This window comes from Osmerus mordax, chromosome 25 (genome assembly GCF_038355195.1).
Source record: "Osmerus mordax isolate fOsmMor3 chromosome 25, fOsmMor3.pri, whole genome shotgun sequence".
Lineage (NCBI taxonomy): Eukaryota > Metazoa > Chordata > Actinopteri > Osmeriformes > Osmeridae > Osmerus > Osmerus mordax.
In genome coordinates this window covers 7,214,093-7,240,630 of record NC_090074.1, presented here as the reverse complement: position 1 = coordinate 7,240,630, position 26,538 = coordinate 7,214,093, and the positions used below count along the sequence as shown (strand labels likewise).

General features: G+C 43.4%; 1 protein-coding gene across 1 annotated transcript; it reads right to left on the bottom strand.

The window, feature by feature from the left end:
- Positions 1 to 3,492: 3,492 nt before the first annotated feature.
- LOC136933341 (alpha-1A adrenergic receptor-like) lies at positions 3,493 to 11,292 on the bottom strand. Its single transcript, XM_067228656.1, has 2 exons — positions 10,335 to 11,292; positions 3,493 to 4,070 (listed from the first exon to the last, which is right to left on the bottom strand). Exons 1-2 carry the CDS (start codon positions 11,290 to 11,292, stop codon positions 3,493 to 3,495), a joined length of 1,536 nt encoding a protein of 511 aa, XP_067084757.1.
- Between the last annotated feature and the right edge of the window lie 15,246 nt (positions 11,293 to 26,538).

Genomic DNA, 26,538 nt, shown 5'->3' with positions numbered 1-26,538 from the left:
GCACATTGAACGTTGACAAATAAAGTTTATTGGACTGCACTCAAAACATAAAAAGAACATAACTTAGAAAACAATCCTGTTGCATTTTATACAAATCATCACAACATGTATGAAATTCTGGACATGCACTACGTGAGACTAAATTATACATGTCAGGTATTAATTACTCATAACTTGCTGGGTTTCAGGTCTGATCTGTATGGACTGGAGAGAGTCAGCTGCCATTCCCTATAAACCATAATATGACGGATACCAACACTGTCCTGTTCAGATAAATATACATTTACATTTTACATTTATTCATTTAGCAGACGCTTTTATCCAAAGCGACTTCCAAGAGAGAGCTTTACAAAGTGCATAGGTCACTGATCATAACAACAAGATAGCCAAAAAACATTGCGAGTAGCCAAAACATGAAGCACACATTGTGAACAACCAAAGTAAGTGCCAAAGGGAAGAACCATAAGAGCATGTAGTTAAACAAGTTACAATTAAACAACATGAACAGCTATAAGTGCAAGTGTACCTGTGGAAAAAAGCAAGCAACAGTAATAAAACAATATATCACAGCGAGAACAAAAATTTAAATCAGTTACCACTAACCACAAGAGCAACAAGTCTCTAAGCAAGAGTCATTGTGATCCTTGAGGAAACTAACATCGGGTCAAGCGAACCGTTCCTAAGTACCGTTGTACTCCCGGAACAAGTGTGTCTTGAGCCTTTTCTTGAAGGTGGAGAGACAGTCAGTGTCTCTGATGGAGGTGGGGAGTTGATTCCACCACTGGGGGGCCAGACAGGAGAAGAGCTTGTGTTGGGACCGGGCAGTCTTGAGCGGTGGGACCACCAGGCGGTTGTCTGAAGAAGACCTTAGGTGACGGGTGGGGGTGTAAGGCTGCAGGAGAGACTTGAGACATATACTAACTAACCTTAAAGATCCTGTAAAGTAAATTCCATGTTTTGCTTGTAAGTACATTATATACGTGTGAAATGAGTTCCTGAAAGCATGTGCAAAGCGCTAAAACTTTGTCACACTGAAATGTGGAGTTAGACCGAAGAACAGTTTCTCTTCCGTTTTCAGGTCAGGTTTTAATGGGCAGAGCCAAAAAATGCCCTATCTACGTCATTTCGCCCTATCTACGTCATATCACTGAATGGCTCCTCCTGCTGTACTGTTATTGTAGCCTACATCAGCTAGCTAGCTAGCTTCAGGATGTCTCCCACCACATGCAACTGCATCTTCCCTGGATGCAAGAACTCCAGCTGCGCTGCAACGCCATTTAAGTTCCCTATTGATAATGAAAGGAAAAATAGGTGGATACATTTTATGAGCCACACTCATGGAAAGCTTTAAGGGATTTAAGCCAATGGTGTCTACAATTACCGAGAGGTATATTTAACAATCTCTGCAAACAGAAGTTCCTCATGGATTCTCTTTTACAATTATAACTGAATAAACTGACACATATCATGAAGGTTATTACATAACCACATTAAACAATGATACCAAATATACATTGTGAAAATAACATTCTATATAGCGCATTTTTAAGTAAATCCATCTGAGCATCAGAGCCATGTTGGTAGACCAATTGTGTGCTATAAATGCTGCACTAAAATATCTTAGGCTCTCATGTCAGCCAGACACAGACAGCCAATCACAGACATTATAATAATAATGTTACACAGTTAAGGACACGAACATCTTAATGTAACTAACTATTCCAGCCAGCTCACAGCCAGCGGCAGCCAGCTAACATCCCAAAATGTTTACAAAACATCTTACATAACATCTTACCCCCCAACACCTCTGCTACACACTATCACTCAGTCATTCAGTTATTCAATCACTCAGACATCTATTTACCCAGTCACTCAGTCACTCAGTCACCCATTTACTCAGTCGCTCATTCACACATCTACCAAGTCACTCAGTCAGCCAGACACCAAGGCAAGATGTCCTGTAAGTCAATTGAGATCTCCCCACCCTCCATTCTGCTGTGATCCAGGGCAGGTCCTTGTGAGCCACTGCATCAGCAAGGTTGTGCCCTGATGATGCAGAGAATGAAGTCACACTGAGAATATGTCATAAGCAGGTGGAGGGCATCAGACCCGCAGACAGGAGACAGAAATCCAGCTCAGCCCTGAACAAACAAGGAAGATTCCCCACGGATACATTACATTTACATTTAGTCATTTAGCAGACGCTCTTATCCAGAGTGACTTACAGTAAGTACAGGGACATTCCCCCGAGGCAAGTAGGGTGAAGTGCCTTGCCCAAGGACACAATGTCAGTTTGCATGACCGGGAATCGAACTGGCAACCTTCAGGTTACTAGCCCGACTCCCTCACCGCTCAGCCAACTGACTCCCTAGGATACACCCTCTTCAGACTACATTAACTATTTGCCAAGGGGATTGACTGCAAGTAAATACTGGAATTAACAGAAACTCTTCAGTATGATGCAGGGCCTCTCAGTGGCCATAAGTTTTGGCAATGACAAATGTTGTGTTTTGCAAAGTTTGCTGGTTCAGTATATTTGAAGAAAATGTTTTCACGTTTCTATAGAATACTGGAATCACAATAAGGCACATTTCATATTTCTTAAAGCTTTTTGGGGGCGAACATTTTCTAAATATATGCAAATAGTCCCCTCTTTTACTGTATACTCTGTCTTGTTAAAAAGCAGGTGTAGTCCAACCAGCATCCAGCCATGAAGCTACCGTATGTGAAGCAGACGCTCTGGAGAGCGGCTGCTAAATGACTAAATGTAAATCAGGATGCTGTAAGAAACATATCACAGCAACACCATCAATATACACACATTGATGTCAATGACACGTCCTTTGGCGAGAGACTGAGTCTGTGATGGAGGTTGATATCACCATGGACTGCTACAGCATGGCAATGCCTTGCCCAACCGATGTTCAGGCAACCCCAATGAACGTTCGTCATGCTAACAATCCTGGTCCTTACTGTGAAAACCACGTTTCTGCACTTCTCTTTAGAGAGCCCTTGTTCAGTACCACAACGGACCACCACAGCTTAGTCATCAGGAAACGTTCTAGAAAGGGCACTGTTTGATTAATAAAATACCCCCCCATACATCCCAGCCACCCCTCCCCTCTCCCCCTCCATACATCCCAGCACCCCCCACCACCACACACCCCCCCCACTTCCTCATATATTATTAGATATTTCAGTCTCAGTGTTTAGAGAGACCATTACTAGTGGTCAACATCAGTGATGGTCACTGAGGAACCAAACTGCAAATCTTTCTCTTAAAGAATGTAATAATAAATAAAGTATTTATTTAAACTTTTTGATTTGCAGTCAAACTATACCACAGAACTACACCTATCCCTGTCCTCTTCAGCAAACAATGATCTTGTCGTGTCCCAGAAATGTTGCATTGATGTCCCGCCAGTGTGAGAAGGAGTTCTCATGTGTGTGTGTGTCACGGTTAATTAACGCTTTCAGTGGCATCCTCCATGATTACATCAGGCTCTCGGATGTGGCTCTTCCATCTTCTCCGTGCTGCTCCACATCTCCATTCCCGCTCTGCCTGTTAACGTGGACTGACACCATCTCCCGGGGCAGCGGTGACACCGGGTTTACCCTGCCGAGTCCGAGCCCCCCCCGGCTCCCGGCCCCTGGCAGTGCCAGCATCTGCCCAGAGAAGGGGCTTCCGGGCTGGGAGAGGGCTGACAGCATGGACCCGCTGCCCCAGCCAGGCTCCAGGTTCGTACCCCCTCCGGTGCCTCCTCCATCCTCCCCACCAGCCCGGCTGACACAGCGGGGGGAGGGGGTGATGGAGGACAGGGTTTGCAGGCTGCCGTTCAGGTACGCTTGGTTGGAGGCGGAGCCTAGGTGGGGCCGGTAGTTGTAATAGGCTCGCCAGCCCTGCTTCCTCTTGTGGTGACACTGGCAGCGCAGGATGCGGATGAACGCCAGCTTGAACTCACGGCTGTAGCAGGGGTAGATGATGGGGTTTAGACAGCTGTTGAAGTAGCCCAGCCAGAAGATCACCTTGAAGAAGGTTTTGGGAGGCCGCAGGTTTGCGTTGAAAGAACCTGAGGACGATACAGGACCATCAGAAAACAGAACAGGCCAGAACACTATCCATTTCTATTTATCTTACCATATTTCTATGCATTGAGCCAAATGTTGTTTTCTACTTTTCTTTTGCAGTGGTAAATATGACTCGGTCAATCCGTCCCTATAGCTTTGTGTGAATAACAAAAGCCGACTCATCTCCCTCAACATGTCGTGGTTTGATTAAGCCGCAGCAGAAGCAAGAGGAAGCCAGTACGACCTACAAGCAATACCAGGCTGCAGTACCAGTCAGCAAGATTGTCCGGAGTGTTTTTCACTGCAGTGGGGAGTTTTTTAAGTTTTTTAATCACCACTAGGTGGCAGACTGAAGCTTGCTGATCAGAGGCCATACACAGCTGAGAGACAGAGAGACTGGCAGCATTATTCTGATGTCAAATAAAGCGGAAGAGCCATCTGTCTTTAAGTTCTCACTACTCTGGAGAGATTCGAGGAATGTGTGTGTGAGTTTGTGTGTAGGGGGGATATAGAAAAGGACGTCTAGTTCTGACTTGATTATACTGGCTTGACTAAGAGAGCCTCTCTCCCCCCCCCAACCACACATGCACATGCACTACTACATGCAGTGTAGCAATCTCTCTACTATCCCTGACACACTAACGTGACTAGCTATTAATCAGTCTATCCAATATTTGAAGGGTCATACACTTTTTAGTGGTATGCAAAACCTGTTAGTCAATGGTTAGACATGACAGTTGTTTTTCTAATTCACATTGTGTATTTGACCTCCATCAATAAAAGCCCAAAGTAGTGAGGTACTCTGCTGCACCCAACAGCAAGGTGACCTCCATTGTTCCAGCCCCGCAACCTCATGAGAATAACACTCATAAAACTGCAGATGCGGAAGATCTAAATCAGCACCAGTCTCTCAGCTTGTCATTGTCCTGGCCTGCAGAGACCCCATTAGCACCGAGACACCATGAACCCCTTTGAGAATTTATTTTCCCATCTCCTCCTTTCTCCCCAAGACCAGAGTCATCCCCCTCTACTCTACTCCTCCATCTCAAAGAGCAGTCTTCTCTCCTCCCTTTGCTCAAGGAGCAGAGCCATCCCCCTCGCCTCCTCCGTCTTAAAGGTCAGTCATCCCCCCACAGTGCCAGACTCTTCCTTGGTTTGTACAGAGACTAATCCCCTGAGATCATCCCTCAAGGAAAACAACATTTTACTTCCTTTCTCTCTCTCTGAGTTGCTTTCGCTGTTCCTCACATTCTCTCTGTCTCATTCTCTTTTCCCACTCCATGACACTTTCTCCCTCTCTTATTCTCCTTTTCTCTGTAAACCATCACATCCTCTTTTTTGTCCCCTTCTGGACTCGGCATTGTGGGTATTCATCGGCTGTGTTATGTCTCACCAGACCCCACCCCTTCTGCCATTCAGCAAACTGACAGCAAAGATGAGCTGGCATGCCTTCCTGATTGAGTTTGCGGATGGAAGGGTGGGGGGGGGGAGAGAAAGGAGGGGGTGTACAGCTAAAGAATTATAGCAGCATTTTCTCAGAAGAGAGTCATATTTCAAACAGCAGCTATTCTCAGACTGTCTTTGGGAGCGACTGCAGTTTTTCCTCTCCCGTAGAACTTTGCTGCCACTCCTTTATACAGACATTGGTCCTCATCTACACCTGCTTCTCTATCTGCTACAGAGAACCTCCACCTGCTGCTCTATCCGCTACAGAGCACCTCCACCTGTTCCTCTATCTGCTCTATCCGCTACAGAGCACCTCCACCTGTTCCTCTATCTGCTCTATCCACTACAGAGCACCTCCACCTGTTCCTCTATCTGCTCTATCTCTCTACGGGACACCTCCACCTGCTGCTCTATCCACTACAGAGCTCCTTCACCTAGTCCATCATCTGTCTACAGAGCAGCTCTACCTGAAAAAGACATACATTTATCTGACAGTATGATGCAAATAGTAGCCGTTCTAGGCACGGGCGAACCGGGGCGGCATGAAGAGATGTGCGGCATTTTCCGGCATGTTCGAGTTCGGCCCCCTCTGCTGGCATAAAAAGGTAGTGCGTTTGTGTGTTCACACCCATTGTTGTGCCGTTTACTTGGTTCGGGGGGGGGGGGTTGGGGGGCAGCAGGGGTTAACTTAGCCCCGTGGGGGGGGGGGGGGGGGGGGAGAAACCTTGCCCGGGGCGCCAAATGTGCTAGGACCGCCACAGGATGCAAACACATGCGTGCAGGCAGAGGGTACACTGAGAATACACACACAAGTATGCGGTGTCCACCGAATGGCTCTCTGCATTTTCTCTATCCATGTTGTCCTCTCTCCCAGGGCAACCTGGAGGAGAAGACAGTCTTATCAATGGTACTCTGGGCCGTTGTCTTGGTCAGGGGCAGGGCAGGAGAGAGATCTGTTCGTTTTTTTTATTGGGGTACTTTGTGGAGGAAACCCATGTGAGCACAGGGAGAACATGCTAACTCCACACAGAAAGGCCAAGGAGATAACCCACCTAAGCACCAACAGGCCTGGGGAGTATATGCCCCCAGTGCAAACAGTGCACCATGTGGGAATATAAGACCTAACTGTGAGGCTGCAGTGGAAAGCACCTGGTTATCCGTCTTCAACCTAAGACACTTTTAGATGCAGGTTTCCAGACACAGTCAGAAACCCCTGACTACACTAAATCACTCTTCCAAATTAGAGTCATGTTAAAGGATTTTCAGCTGAGTGGGTCATTAACAGCTATTCAGCATGAGTCCTGGAAACCAGCCCAGAAGTGTCCGCTGTCTCAACTCTGCAGACGGGCTGCCCAGAAGTGTCCGCTGTCTCAACTCTGCAGACGGGCTGCCCAGAAGGCCCAGTCCCAGAAGGACCAGTACACTCAGACAGAATCAGTTATCTGAGGTTTGAATAAAGAACCACCCCATGTTATGCTGGTGAGGACTCATGGACGTTTCTCTCTCTTTCTGTTTGCCTCTCTCTCTCTATGTTGCTCTACATCTCCTTCTAATTCCGTTTTCTTTATTTACCTGTATTAATTGACCACTTAATCTCTTAGAGTGTCATCTTTCCCATATTCTCAGTCTCTATGCTCTGGCTGTTGTAGGGGAGAGAGGGGGTATATGGGGGGCAAGACAAGGAGTAGCACGGCGTGCTGGGGAGAGAGAACTGGGAGTGTAGGGGAGAGAGAAGTGATGTAGAGGAGAGAGGGGGTGTAGGGGGGAGAGAGGGGGGGTAGGGGAAGGAGAGGGGCATGTAGGGGAGAGATAAGTGGTGTAGAGGAGAGAGGGGGGTAGAGGGGTGGGAAGAGAAAGAGGCAGACAGAGGGTTTCTGAGAGGGTCTGGCATCTCTGCCACATTCCTCAGTCCTCCCGCTGTGGCAGACAGCTATCCCACAAAACCACTGCCCTCACAGCTCACTGGAGAATTCTGGTTAGTCGGTTAAGCAGGCTGAAATTTCCAGGAGAACTTCTATTTCTACTGACTGTGGTGGGAATTAAAAGTACTCTTCTACAGCAGATGTATAGACTGGGGAACAGGGAAATCCCTAAATCACTCAAAACTTGAGAAATTATTATGATCTATGAAAACAAAACCTCCTGGTCTCCCTGCTCTGTCAGTAGTCCCTCTGCTAGTCCAACCAAGACCTTCACCTGAGAACTTCTCTTCATCCTCATCCTATGGTCACCTATCTCTTTCTCCTTCCTCACACCCAGGGCCGGTCCTTCCTATAGGCGACATAGTGCATAGGCGAAGTGCATCCATTAATTTACCGTCCCGCACTACCAGCAAAGGGCGCCAAACGCACCACGTCATATGTCTGTGTTGTGGTTGGGGGGGGGGGTGCGGGACGGTTAATTGATGGAGTTTTGATTTGCGCTCCCGGTGTGTGTGGGGGGGGGGGGGGCTTGTGATAAATCTTGCCTAGGGCGCCAAATGTGCTAGGACCGGTACTGCTCACACCATGCAGTGTGTCCCCCTTAACAGCAGCAGGTGCTCCCTCCCTCCTTTCTTCCTGCCTCCCTCCCTCCCTCCCTCCCTACAACCATCCAGTGTTTACTGCTTCACCCTGGGTGACAGGAACCCAAACTTGTCTTGTCTGTGGTATGCAGAACTGGGTCGGGGCAAGACCAGGACAGCATCAGAGACAGGAAACTGGTCTGAGGGCAGGGGCAGGGGGCCTAGGCCTGGAGGCTGATCCAGAACCAGGCTTGTTCACAGCCAGAACCTGAGATTCACAATCAGTTCTTCCTCAAACATGGCACCATCAACAATCTGGAGTCAGGCCAGTGGCAGATTTAGGCATAGTCAACATGGGCAGTTGCCCAGGGCGGCATCTTGCTGGGGGCGGTACAGGGCACCCGCACCAAAAAGAAAAACCAAAATTGTGAATTTTGTTGAATAGTTTTCTGTCGCTCATTTGCACCTCACGTCATTTATATAATGTTACCGTGTGGGACTGTGGGTCACAGTGGGCACCCTGATTCTAGTTTGGGAGCTAAGCAGGCTACCTGCAGCTCTAGTTAGAAGTACGAGATGCGAAGAGGGGCGGGGACAGGTTGGCCCCAGGTCTCCCTACTGGAAGCCTGAGGTAGGTGGAACGGGGGAATCTATCAAATAGTGCACCTCTAACTTTGTACAGTAATGCAACTAGTAAAATCTGACACACTACGAAATTCTACCAAATAAAACACAATTCATTCATAATACTGTGAATATAGGCCTACAGTACAGACATATTGATGCATTTTTTTCTGTTTTGTGCAAAATCGTTTAGAATACTATAAAAACAATCTGCACACCACCAAGGTGAATTGGTTCAGTCTTGACTCTTGATCGACAGTGTTGGGGATCATATAGTAATGTTATAATTATTTATTTGTGTTGGGGGGCCTGGCAGGTTGCCATACAAGCCAAACCCGCTATTGAGTCAGGCTCAGCTATCAGTTCTGACAGAGGCACCATGACCCTGGTGATGACTTGACAATCAGCCAGTTTCAACAGCAACAAGGTTGGACAATGTTAACCAAGACCAAGAATTCTTCCATATGCTATTTTGGTCTGGATGGTCTGAGAGTAGTGAGGCTCGTTAATTAATGTTTAAATGGAGCGAGCCAAAATCCAAAGGGTGGGGGTGGGCATTTCCCCCGTGTAAACTTGAACTGTGCACTTGTCCGTCCATTTTACAGATCACGATTGGTCAAAAATCAATCGTTTTCCGGGTACAGCCAATTAGTTGGAGCTATTTTAGCTAACATCGTTGTTTCTTTAGCAAAGAAATGGAAAGGAAAAGAAAAGGACAAGAAGGTGGCGCTGAAAATGCTAGAGATAAAAAACAACAACGGACCCTGCAAGCAAATGCTGCACAATGTAGAAGTATAGAATAAATGTTTAGGCCGTCAAAAGACAGAGGAGGAGAAAGTTTGCAGCCCGAAGATGAGGCTGTACCAGAGGCGCCAGGTTCAAGCAGCTGTAAGCAGCTATATTTAGAAAATTCAAATATCATTCCAAACCATATTGTTTTAATTTTTCTAAAAACATTATACATTTGGTATTACTGTTAGCCAATATATAGGCTATACATTTTAAATGAAGTAAAAGAAATGGCCAAGAGAAAAAGGCACTCATCTAAATATGCACAACATGTTTTTTGACTTTAAATAATAAATGTGCTGTGTGGCTCAAATGCAATTGTCTTGATTTTCTGTTCTGTGTATTAAAGCAGGCACAGGTGACACAGGGAAAGAGATGGAGGCTGCTGTGGTGACAGGAGAGACTATGACAGGTGCAGCACTGCAACTGTACACAATAGAGTCAGTCTGTTAACAGGGTTATTATATGGAAATTAGTTTGTTGAAATGATTGTCATTATTGAATATAGTTAACTGATTATTGTTCTTTTGCAACATCAAATAGCAGATGCAGAAACAGAGACAAGTATGGAAAAAGAAAGTGAGGGAGAAAGTGGAGGGGGGGGGGGCGGTCTGTGTTTCAAAGTCCCGGGCTGTTTTTCGGTCCCAGTCCGACCCTGAGATCATGTCTCTGTGTGTAAGCGCGCATGCACGCACAGGTGATAACGCTAGGACTTTAGACTATCCGTCCACCTGTCCTTGTAAACTTTATCTGGCCAATCAATCTGGAATTTCACGGCGAAGCAAATTATGTTAATTATACCAAAACGTTGGTAAATAGATGTTTTAATGCGGAGATTAAGTATTATAAGTATTGAGGTGCAGAACAGATTCGGTGTTCAAGAACATGTCAACCACAAACCTACCGATGGGCAGCGCGAGGAAGAACGGCAGCCAACAGAGGATGAACATGCCCACCACGACACCGAGCGTCTTAGCAGCTTTCTTCTCCCGGGAGAACTTGAGAAACTTGACGGTCAGCGTGCTCCGCGCCTGTCCCTTTCCCGTCCCGCAGTACTCCTGCAGTCTCGCTCCCTTGTAGTGTATCCGGAGCGTAAACTCATTGGAATCCGTGCGCTCTTTCATGACTCCCGCCTCCAGGTTCTTAGTGGTCCGTTTGGCTACGATGTACACGCGGCAGTACATGGCCAGAATTACCGCGAGGGGAATGTAGAAGGATCCGAGTGAAGAGAAGAGCGCGTAAAACGGTTCCTCGGTGATTGGGCAAACGGTGTCGTCCTCGGACGGCGGTTGCTTCCAACCGAGCAGCGGTCCAATGGAGATGACGGTGGCCAGGACCCAGACCCCGAGCATGGCCAGCAAGGCCCGCTTCTCCGTCACTATACTGGGGTACTGCAGCGGGTAGCGCACCCCGATGTAGCGGTCTATGGAGATGACGCACAGGCTCATGATGGACGCGGAGCAGCACAGCACGTCCACCGCGGCCCAAATGTCACAGAAGATCCGTCCGAACACCCAGTAATCCAGGATCTCCAGGGTGGCGGACACGGGGAGCACCGTGGTCCCCAGGAGCAGATCAGCGATGGCCAGGTTGATGATGAAGTAGTTGGTCGGTATGCGCAAATGTCTGTTACACACAACGGACAGGATCACGAGGATATTCCCCACGATAGCAAACACTATGAAGGCACCGAGGATCATACCCACAGGCACGGCGCGTGTGAGGTCCAGTGGGCTCGCAACGGTGGAACGGTTGGAGCTATTCCCAGACTCCAGCAACGTTACCGGGGCCTGCGCCACCGAGGACATTTCCGCGGAACCGTTATTCCAGAAGTTCGCAGCATCTTCGATGTCAAAACTCATTTTGATGAAGGTTATCCGCCATGCCAGATAAAAGTTGGCAGAATCAGTTGATCACAACACACATACAACGTTCCAAGGGTTATTTATACCCTTAATGCATAGCAGGGAGAGAACTCTCCGTATAACCTTTTATGGTGCGTCAGTCCCATGGACAGCTCTGCCTAAAAAATGCACTTTGCAATTTGATAGTGCCTTGCAGGACTGCTGTTACTTTCGAGACTATACTCTCTCTGTGTCTCTCTCTCGCTCTGTCTCTCTCAATCTATCTGCTGTTGTCCTCTACTCCGCAGCTATCCAGTGAGGTGAACAAAAACTGCGGACACGCCGCACCCGTGACCCTCCCGCACCAACCTTCCTAGCGGGGTTCCAATCTGTCCCTGCTCGCCCTTGAACTACATCCTACATGCTCGTGCCGAATTAACCCAAATTATCCTGGCTAGTGGTCGTTGGTAACCGGAGAGCATTGGAAGATTGGTCGCTTTTGATAGGTAATTTAAGTCGCCTGCTAGCAAATAGCGAGCCTGTAATCCTCTCGTATCACTCTATTTCGAGAGCCGTAGGCAATGTGTGCCACGGTGAGCACGAGCAAACAACAATAACTAACGTTATTTGCTTGTTGCCACGGTACGGAACCAATGGTGTCAAGTCTGCCAAGACAAGCGTCCACGTCAGTGACACACACCCGCCGTATATGTAATTGAGAAAATATTGGGTAGCCTTGAACAAAAAAGGGCGGCAGAATGTTGGTTCTGTCATAACCTAATTTATTAAGCACTCGGCGTATTTTCAGAAACTACATTAAGGTAGACAGGCGCGTAGAGTACACTCACATTCACTATTAATAAACAACACGTTAAACATAAATATCTCTGAAATTAATTGTGTAAAGGAGAGAATCACGACACTAAATCCCACCAGCAGCCACCCCAGAGGCCAGTACTAACCAATGGCAGTTTGGCAAAATATGTCAACAAATCGCCTGTTATGACATAAAGTAACTCAATCCATTAGCAGCTTCCCGGAGAAGTCTAGGTTTATCCAGCAAAGTTGTGCAGGCGCTCTGCAAATCAGATGATGCTTCTTATAGGACTATTCAGATATCACGTGAAGTTGCTGATACTGCCATGACACACTCACACACACACACACAATTCATACAAGCTATTTGGCAGGCATGTGGTATTAAATCTGATTGTGAAGACTGGGTTGTTTTTAGAAGCTTGTCTGCCTCAGCTTTAAAATCTGGGTGCTTCCTTTCTCCTTCGAACACACACACACCTTCCTGACCTGACAGAACCACCTTTCTGAGGAAAACATGTTCAACCAACCAAGGAGATCAGAATTGATTTTGTTTCAGCTTGCTGTGAATGGCTTGGGGCATGTTAAACAATACTGGCCTAATTAAACCACACATAGACACACACACACACACAAAGAGACCCCCCCCCCCCCACACACACACACACAGACATGCACACACACACAGGCTCAGACACACACACATACAGTCTTAACACTGATTCAAGGGGTTGATGGGATTGAAGGGTTAAGATGAGGGGGTGAGGGGATAAGGGAGAGAGGGTGAAAGGTGAGGGTAAGAGTGTGAGAGGGAAAGATTGAGGTGGAAAGATGGAGAGGAGAAGAAGAATGTGAGGGGGAGGGGAGAGAGGGAAGGTGTGGGCAGAGGGGGAGAGAGGGGAAGGGGAGTAAAGAGGGGGAGAGCGGGAGGGGACACCAGGGTGTTGCTCTAATGCAGGTGGACAGCCTAGTGTTGCTGAACTCAGCAGAAACTTAGCCAAGCTAACTTTCCCATTTTGTGTGTGCTTGAGTGTGTGCGCAAGTGTCTGTGCGTAAGAGAGAGAGAGAGCCTTTAGCTTTTCTGACATGGCCCCTGGTACCCAGCCATAACATAAACTCTTCCCTCCATTTTCAAAAAGCAAATGTAAAATCTGCTTTAGCATGTTGGCATACCTCATAAATACTGGAGAGCTTCTACACAGTATACAGACTCCCCTGGCCTCTAACTGCATAGAGAAGCCAGTTTACAGTCTCTGTGTACAGTGACGTATACACAGTTTGTTCAGCAGAACCAGTCCTCCAGAACCGTCAGGATGGATGACCTGGCTGTGGTTCAGAGAGTTCCGGCCACAAAAGACCGGTCCAGTCATACCGGGAGAATATCTGGGCCGACCCGTGTTATGGCAGTTTTTGACATAGTTACAATATCTATGTTTCTTTAAGCGGTAAAAAGTAAGTCTAAGTTGTTATAGACAGACGAATGTAAGAAACTGAGGCTCTGTGGTGTGGTTTACTCTGTAGAATGGACACTCAGATTGTCTTCCCTGAAGGTGAAGAAAAAGAAAAAAAAAGAGAAAAAGTTAGGACGTATCCTGAGGGATTTTCAAAACTAAGGTTTGAGTTTTTCCACGTGTTCACGTTTATTTTTGTTAATTGAAAGTTATGTTTTTGAGATTAAAAGAAGTAAGAGTAACTAATAGTGTCTACTATTCAAGCTATATACAAATTACAAAAATCAAAATGTTAATTATTTTATTTTTTGGTTTGAATATTTGTAATTTACGATTGTGCAGTTGGGGTATATTTTCATTGAAAAGGTCGGAAAGAGGTCGGAATTTGAAAGTTTTTAGAAAAGAAAAGGGTTGGTTTAATGTGGTCAAATATGGATTGTAATTCTAAAATGAATAGGGCTATGGTCTGGAGGCAGAATTGACCTGTCCAAACATCGATTACATGAAACAAAAGTATGGTAACGATAGTTTTTTGCAAATGCAAATATGGATTGATTAATGTGGATTTCCGAGTGTGGGGTCGTTTTGTTTTAAGGACCTTATTGAATTGCGAAATAAGCTTAAATGTATATACGATTTGAAGGAGGAAAAAAAAGAAGAAAAGATTAGGATAAGTCAAGAAAGCAGGATCCTGGAATTTGGATTCCCGCAAGGATTGCGGCTTGTGCTTTGACTTGCAATTGCCTATACTTATTATTTTGCGTTTCAAAGAAGGAGAGGTTAAAGTCCTCTCCGGTACAAAGGGTTTGAGTCCCTGTTGTGTTTGGAATAAAGAATGCTGTGGGCCAGGTTGGTCAAAGCTAATGCAGAGTGTGTTGACATGCTGTTGAAAAACATGTAGGCCAGCACGATTTGCTAGGAATGGTCAATCCAAAATGCGTGCTTGGGAATTTGAGCATAATGTACGTGAATGGCCGGAGATGTGTCATTACTGTTGAAAGTTTTCTGGTAATTGGGGGCAAACTCTCGCAAATCAGGTGTTCGTGACCGGAAGTTGAGTTCCGAACTGGTGACGTACAATGTTTATCGGTTAGGACACTGTTGGTAGAGGAGAGACGATTGACTTGTTATATTGTTTTACAACTTTTGTGTTAACCGTTATATATTTGATGTTAGACTTTACATCGGTCTGATTACCGCCAGAAGGCATTTGTTTTTGAAGACGGAGACATTCTGTTTTGAAAATGCTAATGTTAATTCTTTGACTGAATTCTCCACTTGAAAAGAGTCGCATGCGCTTGAGCCAAGCGAAAGTTGATTATTTCATTGAAGCTCATTCTGCCCACACCCGTCATGAGTGCAAAAAACCCCAACTCATTTTAGAGAGAATTTGACGTTGAATTGAGAAATTTATTGGTTGGAAAAAGATGTGTGTTTCTGTTTCTTTGTCAAACTTAAGAAAATATTGTGAGTTGCCATACTCTTGATTTGGAAATTATGTACAGAGGATAATTGGTAAAAGGCCAGTTTTGGCAACAAAAGCGGTATTCATTTGAAGAATTACAATCCCGGGGTTATTGAAACTTTTATAGAAAGTTATGTGTTCAAACGGAAATGTTATGTTGTTTAAGGAATATTTTTTGTTTATGTATTGAATTTATCTGGAAATGATCGATGGTTTTTATTTTAATTTTGTGGGAGTTCACAGATGTCACTGTTGTTTAACCCTCGTGCTGCCTTCGGGTCACATGACCCAAAGGTTCATAACGAACCATCGTTGTGTTTACCCAATTTTACCCAATACAAAAACAAATAATTTTCTTCTAACATTCGCAATGTGGGGGGTCTGAGACAGTCCAACGGTTAAAAGAAAATGCTTAACTTTGTTTTTGTATGCGGTAAAGTTGTTGCAATACGACGGTGGGTCACAATGACTGATGGGTCAGAATGACCCGAAGATAACACAAGGGTTAAAAAAATAGCCCATGTAAAGGGTTATGAAGAAGTGATTAGAAAGATTGAGCCAGTCCGAGGGACTGAAGTGTATACAAGGGGAACTAGTTCGAGAGACTGAATCGCGATTGTTGTTAAGGGCAAAGGTGCTACATATGTGTGTTTATTGCTGCTGAGATGATTTGTTGAAATGTGTTGGGTTTGGTGGTATTCATATTTACCTATTTAAATGGACTTGAAGTTGAAGCCTTGTCCAACCAGAATGCTAATACATGTGTAAACTGACGAGTGATATTAGGTGCATATGTAGATTTCGGAGCCTAATTTTTATGTTGAAATTAAAATAGTACTAGTAATATTTGATAGAATTGTAAATATCGAGGTTCTGTTGTAAATATAGAGGGTAGAATTGTCCCTAGAAAGAAATCCAAAGGCTGACATGATTCTAGCGAATTTGCCAGTCCGCTGTCTGTTGAACCAAGTCTTTTACAAATTGCTAGGATAGCTGGGATCTGAGAGGAAAAAATCCAGGCTGTGACTTTGTTGGCTAATGGCTAATGGTGAAATGTGGAGGAAGTGCATTCTGCTCTGTCCTGAGACAAAGGAGAGTCCAGGAAGTTGAATTTGCAACTATGGCAACGACATTTGTAGCTAACAAACTTACAGACAGACTCAACAGCGATGGCGGCGGGTAACAGGCTAGTAAAGAAATTGCAGCTTGACATTTGAGATCCAGGATGAGTAACCGCATGACGCATGCGCAGACGGAAATGGAGAAATTGACTAAGACGCAAATTTAGAGAAATAGATACATTTGGAGCGAATTTTACATATTAATTTGGTTACTTTTGAAATATGTTAGGTGATGAGCATTTTGATACATTTGCTAACAAGGTTTTTGGTTGTTTGAGGACATTTTACATGAGTTTCAGAAATTCCGAGGAAAGGGGGGGGCTAAAAGAGTCCCGTTACATTGAAGTTTTACAAAAGGTGATCCCAGAGGGTGTGGTTCTGCATAATTATGTGAGTATTATTTCTGAAAGATGAGTCCGTTTAGATGAATTCGAAGTTTGGTGGTTAACAAATGCATGATTAACATTTGTTCTAATTCCTAGCCAAACAGGGAGGTAAAGCCTTTCAGACCAGAACTTGTATTTATGAGCGGAGAATCTGTGATGTGTGATGTTATTCCATAAAAATGCAGAAATTAGACCCCTGGTTCATGAATTGGATTGGAAAAGTTATACTTTAGCAAGGTGTATACATTACATGCTTTGATAAGACTTTTGAGGAGTTAAAGAATAAGGTTTTGTTTTACGGGTTTATGTTAAATTGTGAATTTAAAGGTTTAATAAGAAAAAGGGGGAATTTATATTTTCTTTTGTCTTAAGGGCATTGTTTGATTGACGTGATTGCGAGTCGTAGCGTAATTCTAGCATGAATTACTTATTCTAAGAGCAGTTTTAAGTGTGCGAACATGGATTTAATGAAACGAGAGAACGTTTTGTGGATGTGAAGAGATGATTGGTTTAAACACTTCGATGTTCTGAAAAGTAATAGATTAAATATAGATGGGGTATAAGTTTGGCCAATGGCTACATTAAGAACATTTTATGGTCTATGTTTCATTTTGGAATCATACAGATTAAATTCTGTTTTTGGGTAGTGATTTTCCTCATGTCTTGGAAAAAGAGAGATTTGATTTGGTGAATTTAAATACCAAAAAAATAAAAAATAAAAAGGGAATCTGAAATATAAAGGTATTCATTTGAACTGTTCCTAAAGGTTTTTTTAAGAAAAGATAATAAGAGACTAAAAGATGGGGTAATTTGGTTGTTTTCTACAATAGTTTTATTTTATACAAATTGGTTCAAAAGTTGGTTGCTTCAGTGTAAGCTTGTTAATTCATAAAAGGGAAAAGAGTTAAAATATTTACTGATAGTTGCATACATAATTTGTGTTATATATGATTTTGGGAAAGATGGAAACATGGGAAGTTTCTTAGTTTCATCTGGGACACAACTTGCTCTATGCAAATGTGGGGCTCACTCTAACAATGATGATTATTCCACAGGGAAAATGCTAGTGCTGACACTATAGCTGGAGCAGTTTCTAGATTGCCTGCATGCATTGATGAACTATAACTAGAATACATTTTTGATGTTGAAATATGTTTACACGAAGTGATGAGATGGTGTTGCCATGTCCGAATAAGCCTAACTTGACAAATTTGGGCTTACAGGACTCTTGAGGAAAATTGTTGTGTGACCTTGATACAACATTTGTTACAGATTCTTTAAGGGAAGCACAGGCTTCTTAGAGAGGAAGAGATGACGTTTAGGAATTTATGACTGACTGATGACTGACTGATCCAAACAGAAAGTGACTATGGGGGTTTATGGTTTTATTTAGCTTCAGTAGTTTGGATCTGTGGTAGGACTGTGAGGGTTTGATATAATATTGCTGAGTTGAAAATATTGGACTGTATTTAACCCAGAGTGAGAATTTTGTTTTTGTTTGAGTATATTTGATAAGAATTACAGAATACAGCGGACAGATGGAGAAAGGAATGGTGGAATGGAGATTCGAACTTGGACTAATCCACAAGAAAATGCGTTTTGGAAAAAGGAAAGATATGAGAATAAAAATGGAGGTTGTATGGTCTGCATAAAACATTTATCTTGAGATTTTGCTCAGTTAACACATGGAAAGATCATGCCTCTACAGTTTGTGTGATATCAAGAATGCATTAATTTTAACATACAAGGGGATTTGTAATGATTGCATAGTCATTTTGTCAGACTCATATGTGGAATAAGTAATATGAGAAAAGGAATTTAAACACGATAAGCTTCACAGTTAAGATTAAAGAAACCATTTGAGTATTGATAGATGGATTTTGTAGAGTTACATTTTTGGAGAAGTGATACTGTTTAATGATTGTTGATGGTTGTTGGATGGGAAGAAGTTTTAGACTTCTCAGGGGCTCAGTGGTCAAGTTTTGTTACGTAAGTAACAAAAAGTAAGTTTGTTGGGATTTTTCTTTGAGGGTATGTAATGATAATGGGTCACACTTGTTTAAGGAAGTTATTCTGGTGTTGATAGGAGTCAACATTGTGTTAATCACTTAAGTTGGATGGAAGGAGAGGATACGCGTTCTGCGTAGTACCAAGGAAATTTCAGAGCTGTACGCAAAGTGCAGTGTCGTTGAGAGTTGCCCTGAGCAATTTGATCGTCGTTTGCAATTGGTTCGACTCGACTACACTGATTGAAAGAAGTTTGCCTACAGCCAACTGAAGATGGTCACTACGGATGCACGACCATGGCATCTGTTCCGACAACCTGGACTTTGTGGTATACGGGGTACAATGGGTTTTGTCTTGGGAATGGCATTTCTTATTGTGTTTCCAAGGTTCTAATGATATTATGACAACAAATGTAATGACTTCAATTGTTTCACCAGTAATGATGCAGCTGTTAAAAAGAGATGTGCCTACGAAGTTTAAAGCTAGAAATCAGGTAGCTGCCGGATTAGAATAATGTTTTTGCGTACACTGTACGGCTAGCAAAATGTGGATTGTATTAATTATACATAATCAGCAACGTTTTATTAATTACATGGTGGATACAATTTCTGGGTTAGAGAACAATGGCTAAGACATTTTCAATTCAGATGGTGAACTATAGTCCTTTAGAGAATTCTGACTGGGTTTCAGGAAGAAGAGGTTAATGTGAATGATAGTATGAAATGAGATTTACAGATGAAGGTATTAATGTGTTTGCTACTTTGTTGAGGTTTGAGTCTTATTTTTCTTAATGGACTGTTTGGGTTTATGTTGTTTTAAAAAAAATAATTGAGTAATGTTATGGCAGTTTTTGACATAGTTACAATATCTATGTTTCTTTAAGCGGTAAAAAGTAAGTTCCTTTGTTATAGACAGACGAATGTAAGAAACTGAGGCTCTGTGGTGTGGTTTACTCTGTAGAATGGACACTCAGATTGTCTTAAGGTATTTATGATACCTAACTAAGAGCCAGAGGGTCTTAGTTAGGTCTGGGGGTTGGGGGATATTGTTATCTCAGTTGAGCGAGCTGACCTAACCTTTTGGCCAAGGAGATTGTGTCCTGTGTCCTGTTTGTGTATCATTAACCATCTCCTCATTTAGAGAGGGAGCTGGGACATCAAAGAACTGTGGGACACTTGATGTGGAGTCAAACTGTCACTGAGTAGTGCTGGCCAATCACAGAGACCGCTATATTGATGGATTGACCATCAGAAGAACCATTTGTTCTAACTTTATATAAGGCAGGGTTTTAGGGTTGTTCTTCACCACTCTCTCGGACGACCTGTAGGTTACATCTGCATGTCTTTCGCTATGACCGGTCCAGAGTACTCTGTTAATTCTTAAATTGTACAAACTCAATAAATTATATTCAAACCGCCATCTTGACTATTCAGATCTACACAGTGCCACTTGAATTTCCACCACGTCACCTGGCGCTCAGAACACCAACATTAAGCTGTCAGCGCGTACCACATCACCCAGACTGGCTGCAGAGTCACTGAGATCAGATAAAACAGCTGAGACAGGTTTTTTTCATCCACACTTAGGAGAACGGAATTTTAATGTTCTTGTGGCTGCTTTCTTTAAGTGGCTTAAGCTTTAGGAGCTACTAGCACTGTTTCGCCCAAAACATAATCTTTCTACTGCCTTGGAATGGAAAGAACCATCCTCAGCGTTCTAGACTGTCTTTGCTGTTGTGTGTGACCCTGGCAGAAGCTGAATATCTCATACTCAGTCAAAGGTACATTTCAGAGTTAAGTGCCCCAGCAACAACAGTATAAATGGAATGATGTTAACTGTATAATCTCTACTCAGCGACAGCCTTGTCTGCGCATTTCTGAGCTTTAAAAGTTGTTTTTTCTACTTGTGTAATATGGCTGGGGAGATCTAAAATGATTCCCGGGAGAGCTAGGGAGCTCAGCACTATTATAAGAGCCTGGTAATGGAATCTAGATAAAAGTGACCATAATTCATCTGTCTGGACCGGGACCAGTAGCTAGACTGCTGAAGGCGGAGAAGGAGGGAGGGAGGGGGAATAAGAAGGGAGGGAGAGGGATGAGGAAGAGAGGGAGAGGATAAAGGGAGAGAGAGGGACCAAGAGAGGGGGACAGAGAAGAGAGAGTGTGACAGAAAAAAAGAGCAAGAAAAAAGGAGAAAGAGGGAGCTGGAGAGAGTAAAATAAAATATATAAGGGAGGAAAGTGAGAGAAAGACAGAAGCAGAAAGAGGGTGTGAGAAGGAGAGAGGGAGGGAGACAGAGATAAAGGACCTTGGAACACAAACACACATCTGATAAAACCCAGGGTACCACACGTCTAGAAGTAAGGGTGCCTGCTAAAGGCCATGAGTCAAACAACATGCGGACAGCCCAGCACCTCTACCACCAGACCACACAAGGTTCTCCAGGGGTCTTCGCAACCACAGCGACATGTACTCACACAGATAAAAGAACATCCCTCAATCATACACACTCACAAAGGAGACAAGCACGCAAAAAAACATTTAAGGGTCGCAGGGCTGCACTTTGAGCAGAAGAAGTATTGATAGGCAATGATGGCTTATTTTGTTGTTGCTGGCTGATGGCTGTGTGATGCAGTAGCCCCTGACAAGCTGAGACTCACTGATACTCTATACACACACACATAAAAAACACACGTGAATACACACACAGACCCCATCCACCCCCCACCCTTACACACACACGCACACATACACAAAAGGAAGTAAAAGTGTTTTGACCCAATCTGAAGTTGTAGAAACCTCATCGTAAATTATCTTGGATGACCGCTAATGGGAAAATGTTTAATATAAAATATGTACCCAGTGATATTATATTCCCAACTCCACACTGTCAACCAAAAAAAAAAACTCCTTTCCGGGAGCCTGGCATTACTTTGGCTTCTGTCTGTGCTCCAAGTCGCACGGTTTGTGTGTAGTGTGTAATGTGTGTGTTTGTGTGTGGGTCTGTGTGTGTTCTGTGTGGGTGTGTCACCTTGTGTTGTGGACATGTGAAGAGGACACATCCTGAGTAGTTAAAGAAAGGATGCAGGGATGCACTCGATTACGAACACACACACAAACACACACATGGACACATGCATGAAGACACACACATAAACACATACAGACACAGGCATAACCACACACACACAAACATACATGGAAACACACATATACACACACACACAGGGACACAGACACTTGAACACGCACACGGACACCAATGTGTAGTACAGACTTGCTGTTCTGATCCAGACTGGGCAGACATGAGACTAGATTTGACAGATGATGTTGGCACTCCTCTCCTCTCTGGTCTACTCCTATCTTCTCAGTAATATTCTACACAGGCTACCAGACCATGATGCATATTCACATTCCAGTCTGTAATAAAAGTCCTCTTAACTCAAATAAAACTGAATTTCAGACACAGTCAGAACGTATTGAAATGTGCTCAAGCTAAACAGATTTAAATCATGCAGTTGATGAGAACAGGCCATCTATTTAATCACACATACTCATACACAGTTGTCTTTAATGAGTTTAGCATGTTCTCTCAATTCCACTGAGACAGCCTGAAAGCTCTATATTACATATTCTCCTCCTACTTCTCTTCCTCCTCCTCTCCCTCTTTCTCCATTGTCATTCAAGTAGTCAGGATTAGATGAGCAGGTGGACCCAAAGAACTAGGATTGTTTGAAATCAAGGTAACGCAGACTAGACAAAGCAAGTCATGTAGGACATAACACATGGGGGTCAGTTGGCTGAGCGGTTAGAGAATCGGGCTAGTAATCAGAAGGTCGCTGGTTCCATTCCTGGCCGTGTCAAATGACATTGTGTCCTTGGGCAAGGCACTTCACCCTACTTGCCTCGGGAGAATGTCCCTGTACTTACTGTAAGTCGCTCTGGATAAGAGCGTCTGCTAAATGACTAAATGTAAAATGTAATAACCAAACAGACAAACAAACAGACAAAGACTCACAAAGGAAGCAGACACATACAGAGGGCCGAGTTGAACAGCTGAGTGATTGGAATGAGACACAGGAGTGCAGGGGACCCGGAAACAAGGGAGAGAAACAAGACAAGGACTTCATCACCAGAACCCCAAACAGGGGGACAGACAGGAAACACTGGGACACACACACACAGCGAAAACACACCAGGAAGACACTGGGACACACACACACACACTATCACATGGTCATGACAGTCGTGGCTCTTGTTGTTGTTATTGTGTAATGAAGTTGAATAGAAAGAAGGTAGAATAAAAACAATGCAATGGATGACTGAACTAAATCAAATTGTTTGTAACAAGGTCACAATCCAACTGTAGTCAGATATCACGTAAGATGTTATAAAAAAAGAGTTATGTCATCACACACAGGAGCCACTTCAGTGAAAAGCTTCTTGGCCAGATCAGAATCCCTGACTGTATTGTCTAGTGGCCTACAGACCTGCTCTACTGTGTCTTCTGTACTGTTACAATCCTGCAGTTATATATACTGTAACACACCTGCAGTTATATCTACTGTAACAGATCTGCAGATATATCTACTGTAACACACCATAGCTACATTATCATTGAGCTAATGAACTATGTTCTGGACACAGGCTTGACTGTTCTTTTGGGAAGTCCTCTTCAGCACAGGAATATTTCACAGTGGAGTTCTGAGTAATCTGTAACATGTCAGGCACACACCTAGTGGCATGTGTCGTAGTGGCAAAGAAGCCATGTTCTCTCCCCATGAGAGTAGGGTTTTTCTTTAGTATTTTTTATTAGATAATCACATAATGATGAAGGGAAGGGGGATTGGGACTACACCCTGTCTCCTGATTAGGCCCGGTTACGACAAGGGGAGGGATGTAGTCCTTTTGAAAGGCCAAGATGGCGGGAGAGAGGAGTGTGACCCAGAGACTACTGTTGACTACTGAATAAGAAACTTTTAAGCCAGGAGACTTGGGGTGGAGGTGGAGGAGAAGAGACTGGAGAAGACCTTGGGGGCAGGAGGAGAGACGGGGTCAAGGTCAAGGTAGCTTTATTTCATACCCGTAGGTAATTTTTTTTACAGATAAATAGAATTTCGTTGTCCAGAAAAAACACATACAAGACACAACAATTCACAACAAATATACCGGTTAATAACATCATGACAGGCTGCACCAAAGACATGCATATCCCTTCTTATATTTAACTAACTATTGCATACAGACATGGGGGGCAGGAGGAGGGACTTCTCTCTCTCTCTGTCTACAGCACTCTATTATAATTTATGAGCTGCTGAAGCCAGAGGTGTTTTGGCATCAAAGTCTATTTCACAACCACATAGGACCGCCAAACACACACACACACACACTCCTGTAAGTCCTCCAAACACACATACACTCCTGTAGGTCCTCCATCAAAGCCCAGCCACCCTGTTTGCAGTAACATGACAGCATAATCGAGGGCCAACCAGGGTGTGATATGGTCTGTTTAACCAGAATAAGATAAGATGTGTCATCGTATATAATGGCTGTTGTACTTAGAAACTAGAGAGGGTACAATTTCTGGGGAAATTGTAGGGTGTGCTTGCTTGCGTCGGTTGCACAGGGGTCCGTTTTTTAATGACATTTTTACAACTAATATTTCTGTATATTTTATATAAAAATGCATAGGGCCTACTTATTATTTATAAAGATTACATAGATTTAAAAGCATCTTTTTTTTGCTGCTCATTTACAACTCAAAATACGAGTTAAGTGTAGAATGAAATATGACGTCTTCTCATTTCCCCTGCAAGAGGCAGCCTCATAGCTGAATCAACGAATAAATTTGGCAGACCAGAGTAAAAATTGACCTAATCTCTATGACTTAAACGTCCTTTTAAGTTTTCCCTTCTCGTGATATTTTCAGGCATTTAGCCTACTCATTGCATTCATTCATTAATAAAGAACCCCCTTTGAAGATTATTCTACAACGTTACCGGCAGTAGAAGATGGAATCGCGATTCAAACAGTACCATCTGCTAACTGAAAAATGCCCCCCAAAACGTAAATAAGCTTGACATTCATAAAAAGCTCACTGGTAGCGATCATTGTCAGTAACAACGCAAAATGCGATATAGCCCTGTGTGGAGAAGCTGCCCCGGTAAATTGTACTACTACGGTACAGTACTACTAGACTACTGCTGTGTTCGTCTTGGTAGTGATTGCGTTGGTTGAATTGGATTTAACGTTCCGTTGTACGGTTTAGGCTGAAATTAATTATTTTCATGAACAGATTGACAGTGTTTAGGCTGTGGCAATGAAGTTCAGGTTAGTAGTTAGATAGACTTTTGATTTAAGTAAGGGGAGTGCCGAACATGTTCTGTCGCCGTTTGACTTCCTACAGCTGTGTAGATGTTTTTGTAGTGTCTCGCGTAGGCTACAGCATTGCAGTGAGCAACACTGGTTTGAAACCACAGGTAATGATAATTTCACCCACAAATCGTTTACTTGTAATGTAATGTCATAATAAATCCTACAACGAAAATGTATTTGTGAGGATTGTTTATTTTAAAGATCGAAAACAGATGCATCATAGACCACTGTGGTATGTGTTGCCCGGGCAACAGAGGCTAATGTCATGCTAATGCTTCAGTGAAATAGTAGACTACCGTTTCCGAAAATAGATGTGGGCCTACTTCCTTAATAATATCAGCTAATATTGTACATTACACGTTGTGTGTTGACGTTAGTGACGTAAGTGACGTAGTGACGTTAGTAACGTCAGTGACTGTGGCTAGCAAATTAGCCACCGTTAGCTTCACTTTTCACCACAAAAACGCAATTTCTACTTAAACCATGCAACGGAACGTAAATAAAAATACAACCAACGCAATCGCTACCAAGACGAACCTTTTGACACCGCCGTTGTGTATGTAGTCCAAATATTGACTGATCCTTAGGGGGGCGAAAATAAATAATAACTAGAAACGGCTGTTCCTGCGAAACAGCAGTGAGAATGCTGAAAACCTGAATGGGGATAGCTGACCATGCTAAAAAAGCGGAAAATTGTGAAAATTTAGTAGAAAGTTATAAGCTGAAGCTTCAAAGCAACCGAAAGGTATTTTTGAAAGGGGCTGGAGCAGCATTCCAACAATGATTTGAAAGGATTTACCATTACTTTTAAAGGGAGAATAATTTGCACAAAAACCTTAATATTTTAAAAAGTATAAAAGTGAGAAATGAGAAAATACCCGCAAGCTGAAATGCATTTCAAAAATGTGTGAGTCACACAAAAGAGGCAGCGTGGAAGCTGAACTGCATCATCTTAACAAAGCTAAGAGCTAAAATAGCCTACAATGCGGGAGAAGCTGAAAGCTGAACTGTTAAACAGAAGAAGTAGGCTAGCTAGTCGTAACAAGAATATTATCGTTTTAACAGATGAAATTATAGTTGGGATAGTATTAGCAGTAGCAGATGTAGCCTATGCGTTTACTCGGCTTTCTTAGTAGGATTCAATGTGTTGATGGAATTAAACATACAGCAGTAGAGCCGATACAGGAAGACATGGCGATACTTTGTTGCAGAAGGATTATGGTGCAAGTTTTGTCCGTGGAGCATACAACGATTAATAAAAAAGAATCATGTAGATGCGTTTATTGAGTAATCGCATAACTAATTACACATGTAAACGGAGTAATCGTATTATTGGCATAAACCGACAATTGCTAGTAATCGGGTTTCTCATGGTCAAGTAAACGTACCAATCACCTGTGTGAGAGACTGAGTGGTGCGTGTCTGTCGTTACGGTGATGGTGCAGCTATGATTGCTAACGCGCTGAGGGCAGAGAATAAGAGAAATGTAGCTAGAATCCACACCTCAAACAAGATAACCTAGACGCAAAACTGTACGTCCAATCCAAAATATAAGGATATTTTCCGAGACCTAAGACTCTGCCGAAACCAGAGATATTCTTTATATGTCTGTGCAGTCAGAAATACGACTCTACCTGCAGTTTC

Coding starts and splice junctions, on each gene's coding strand:
- LOC136933341 (XM_067228656.1), bottom strand. CDS start 11,292: ATGAGTTTTGACATCGAAGATGCTGCGAACTTCTGGAATAACGGTTCC. Junction 4,071..10,334: donor CTTCCTCGCGCTGCCCATCG/GTAGGTTTGTGG, acceptor TATCGTCCTCAG/GTTCTTTCAACGCAAACCTG.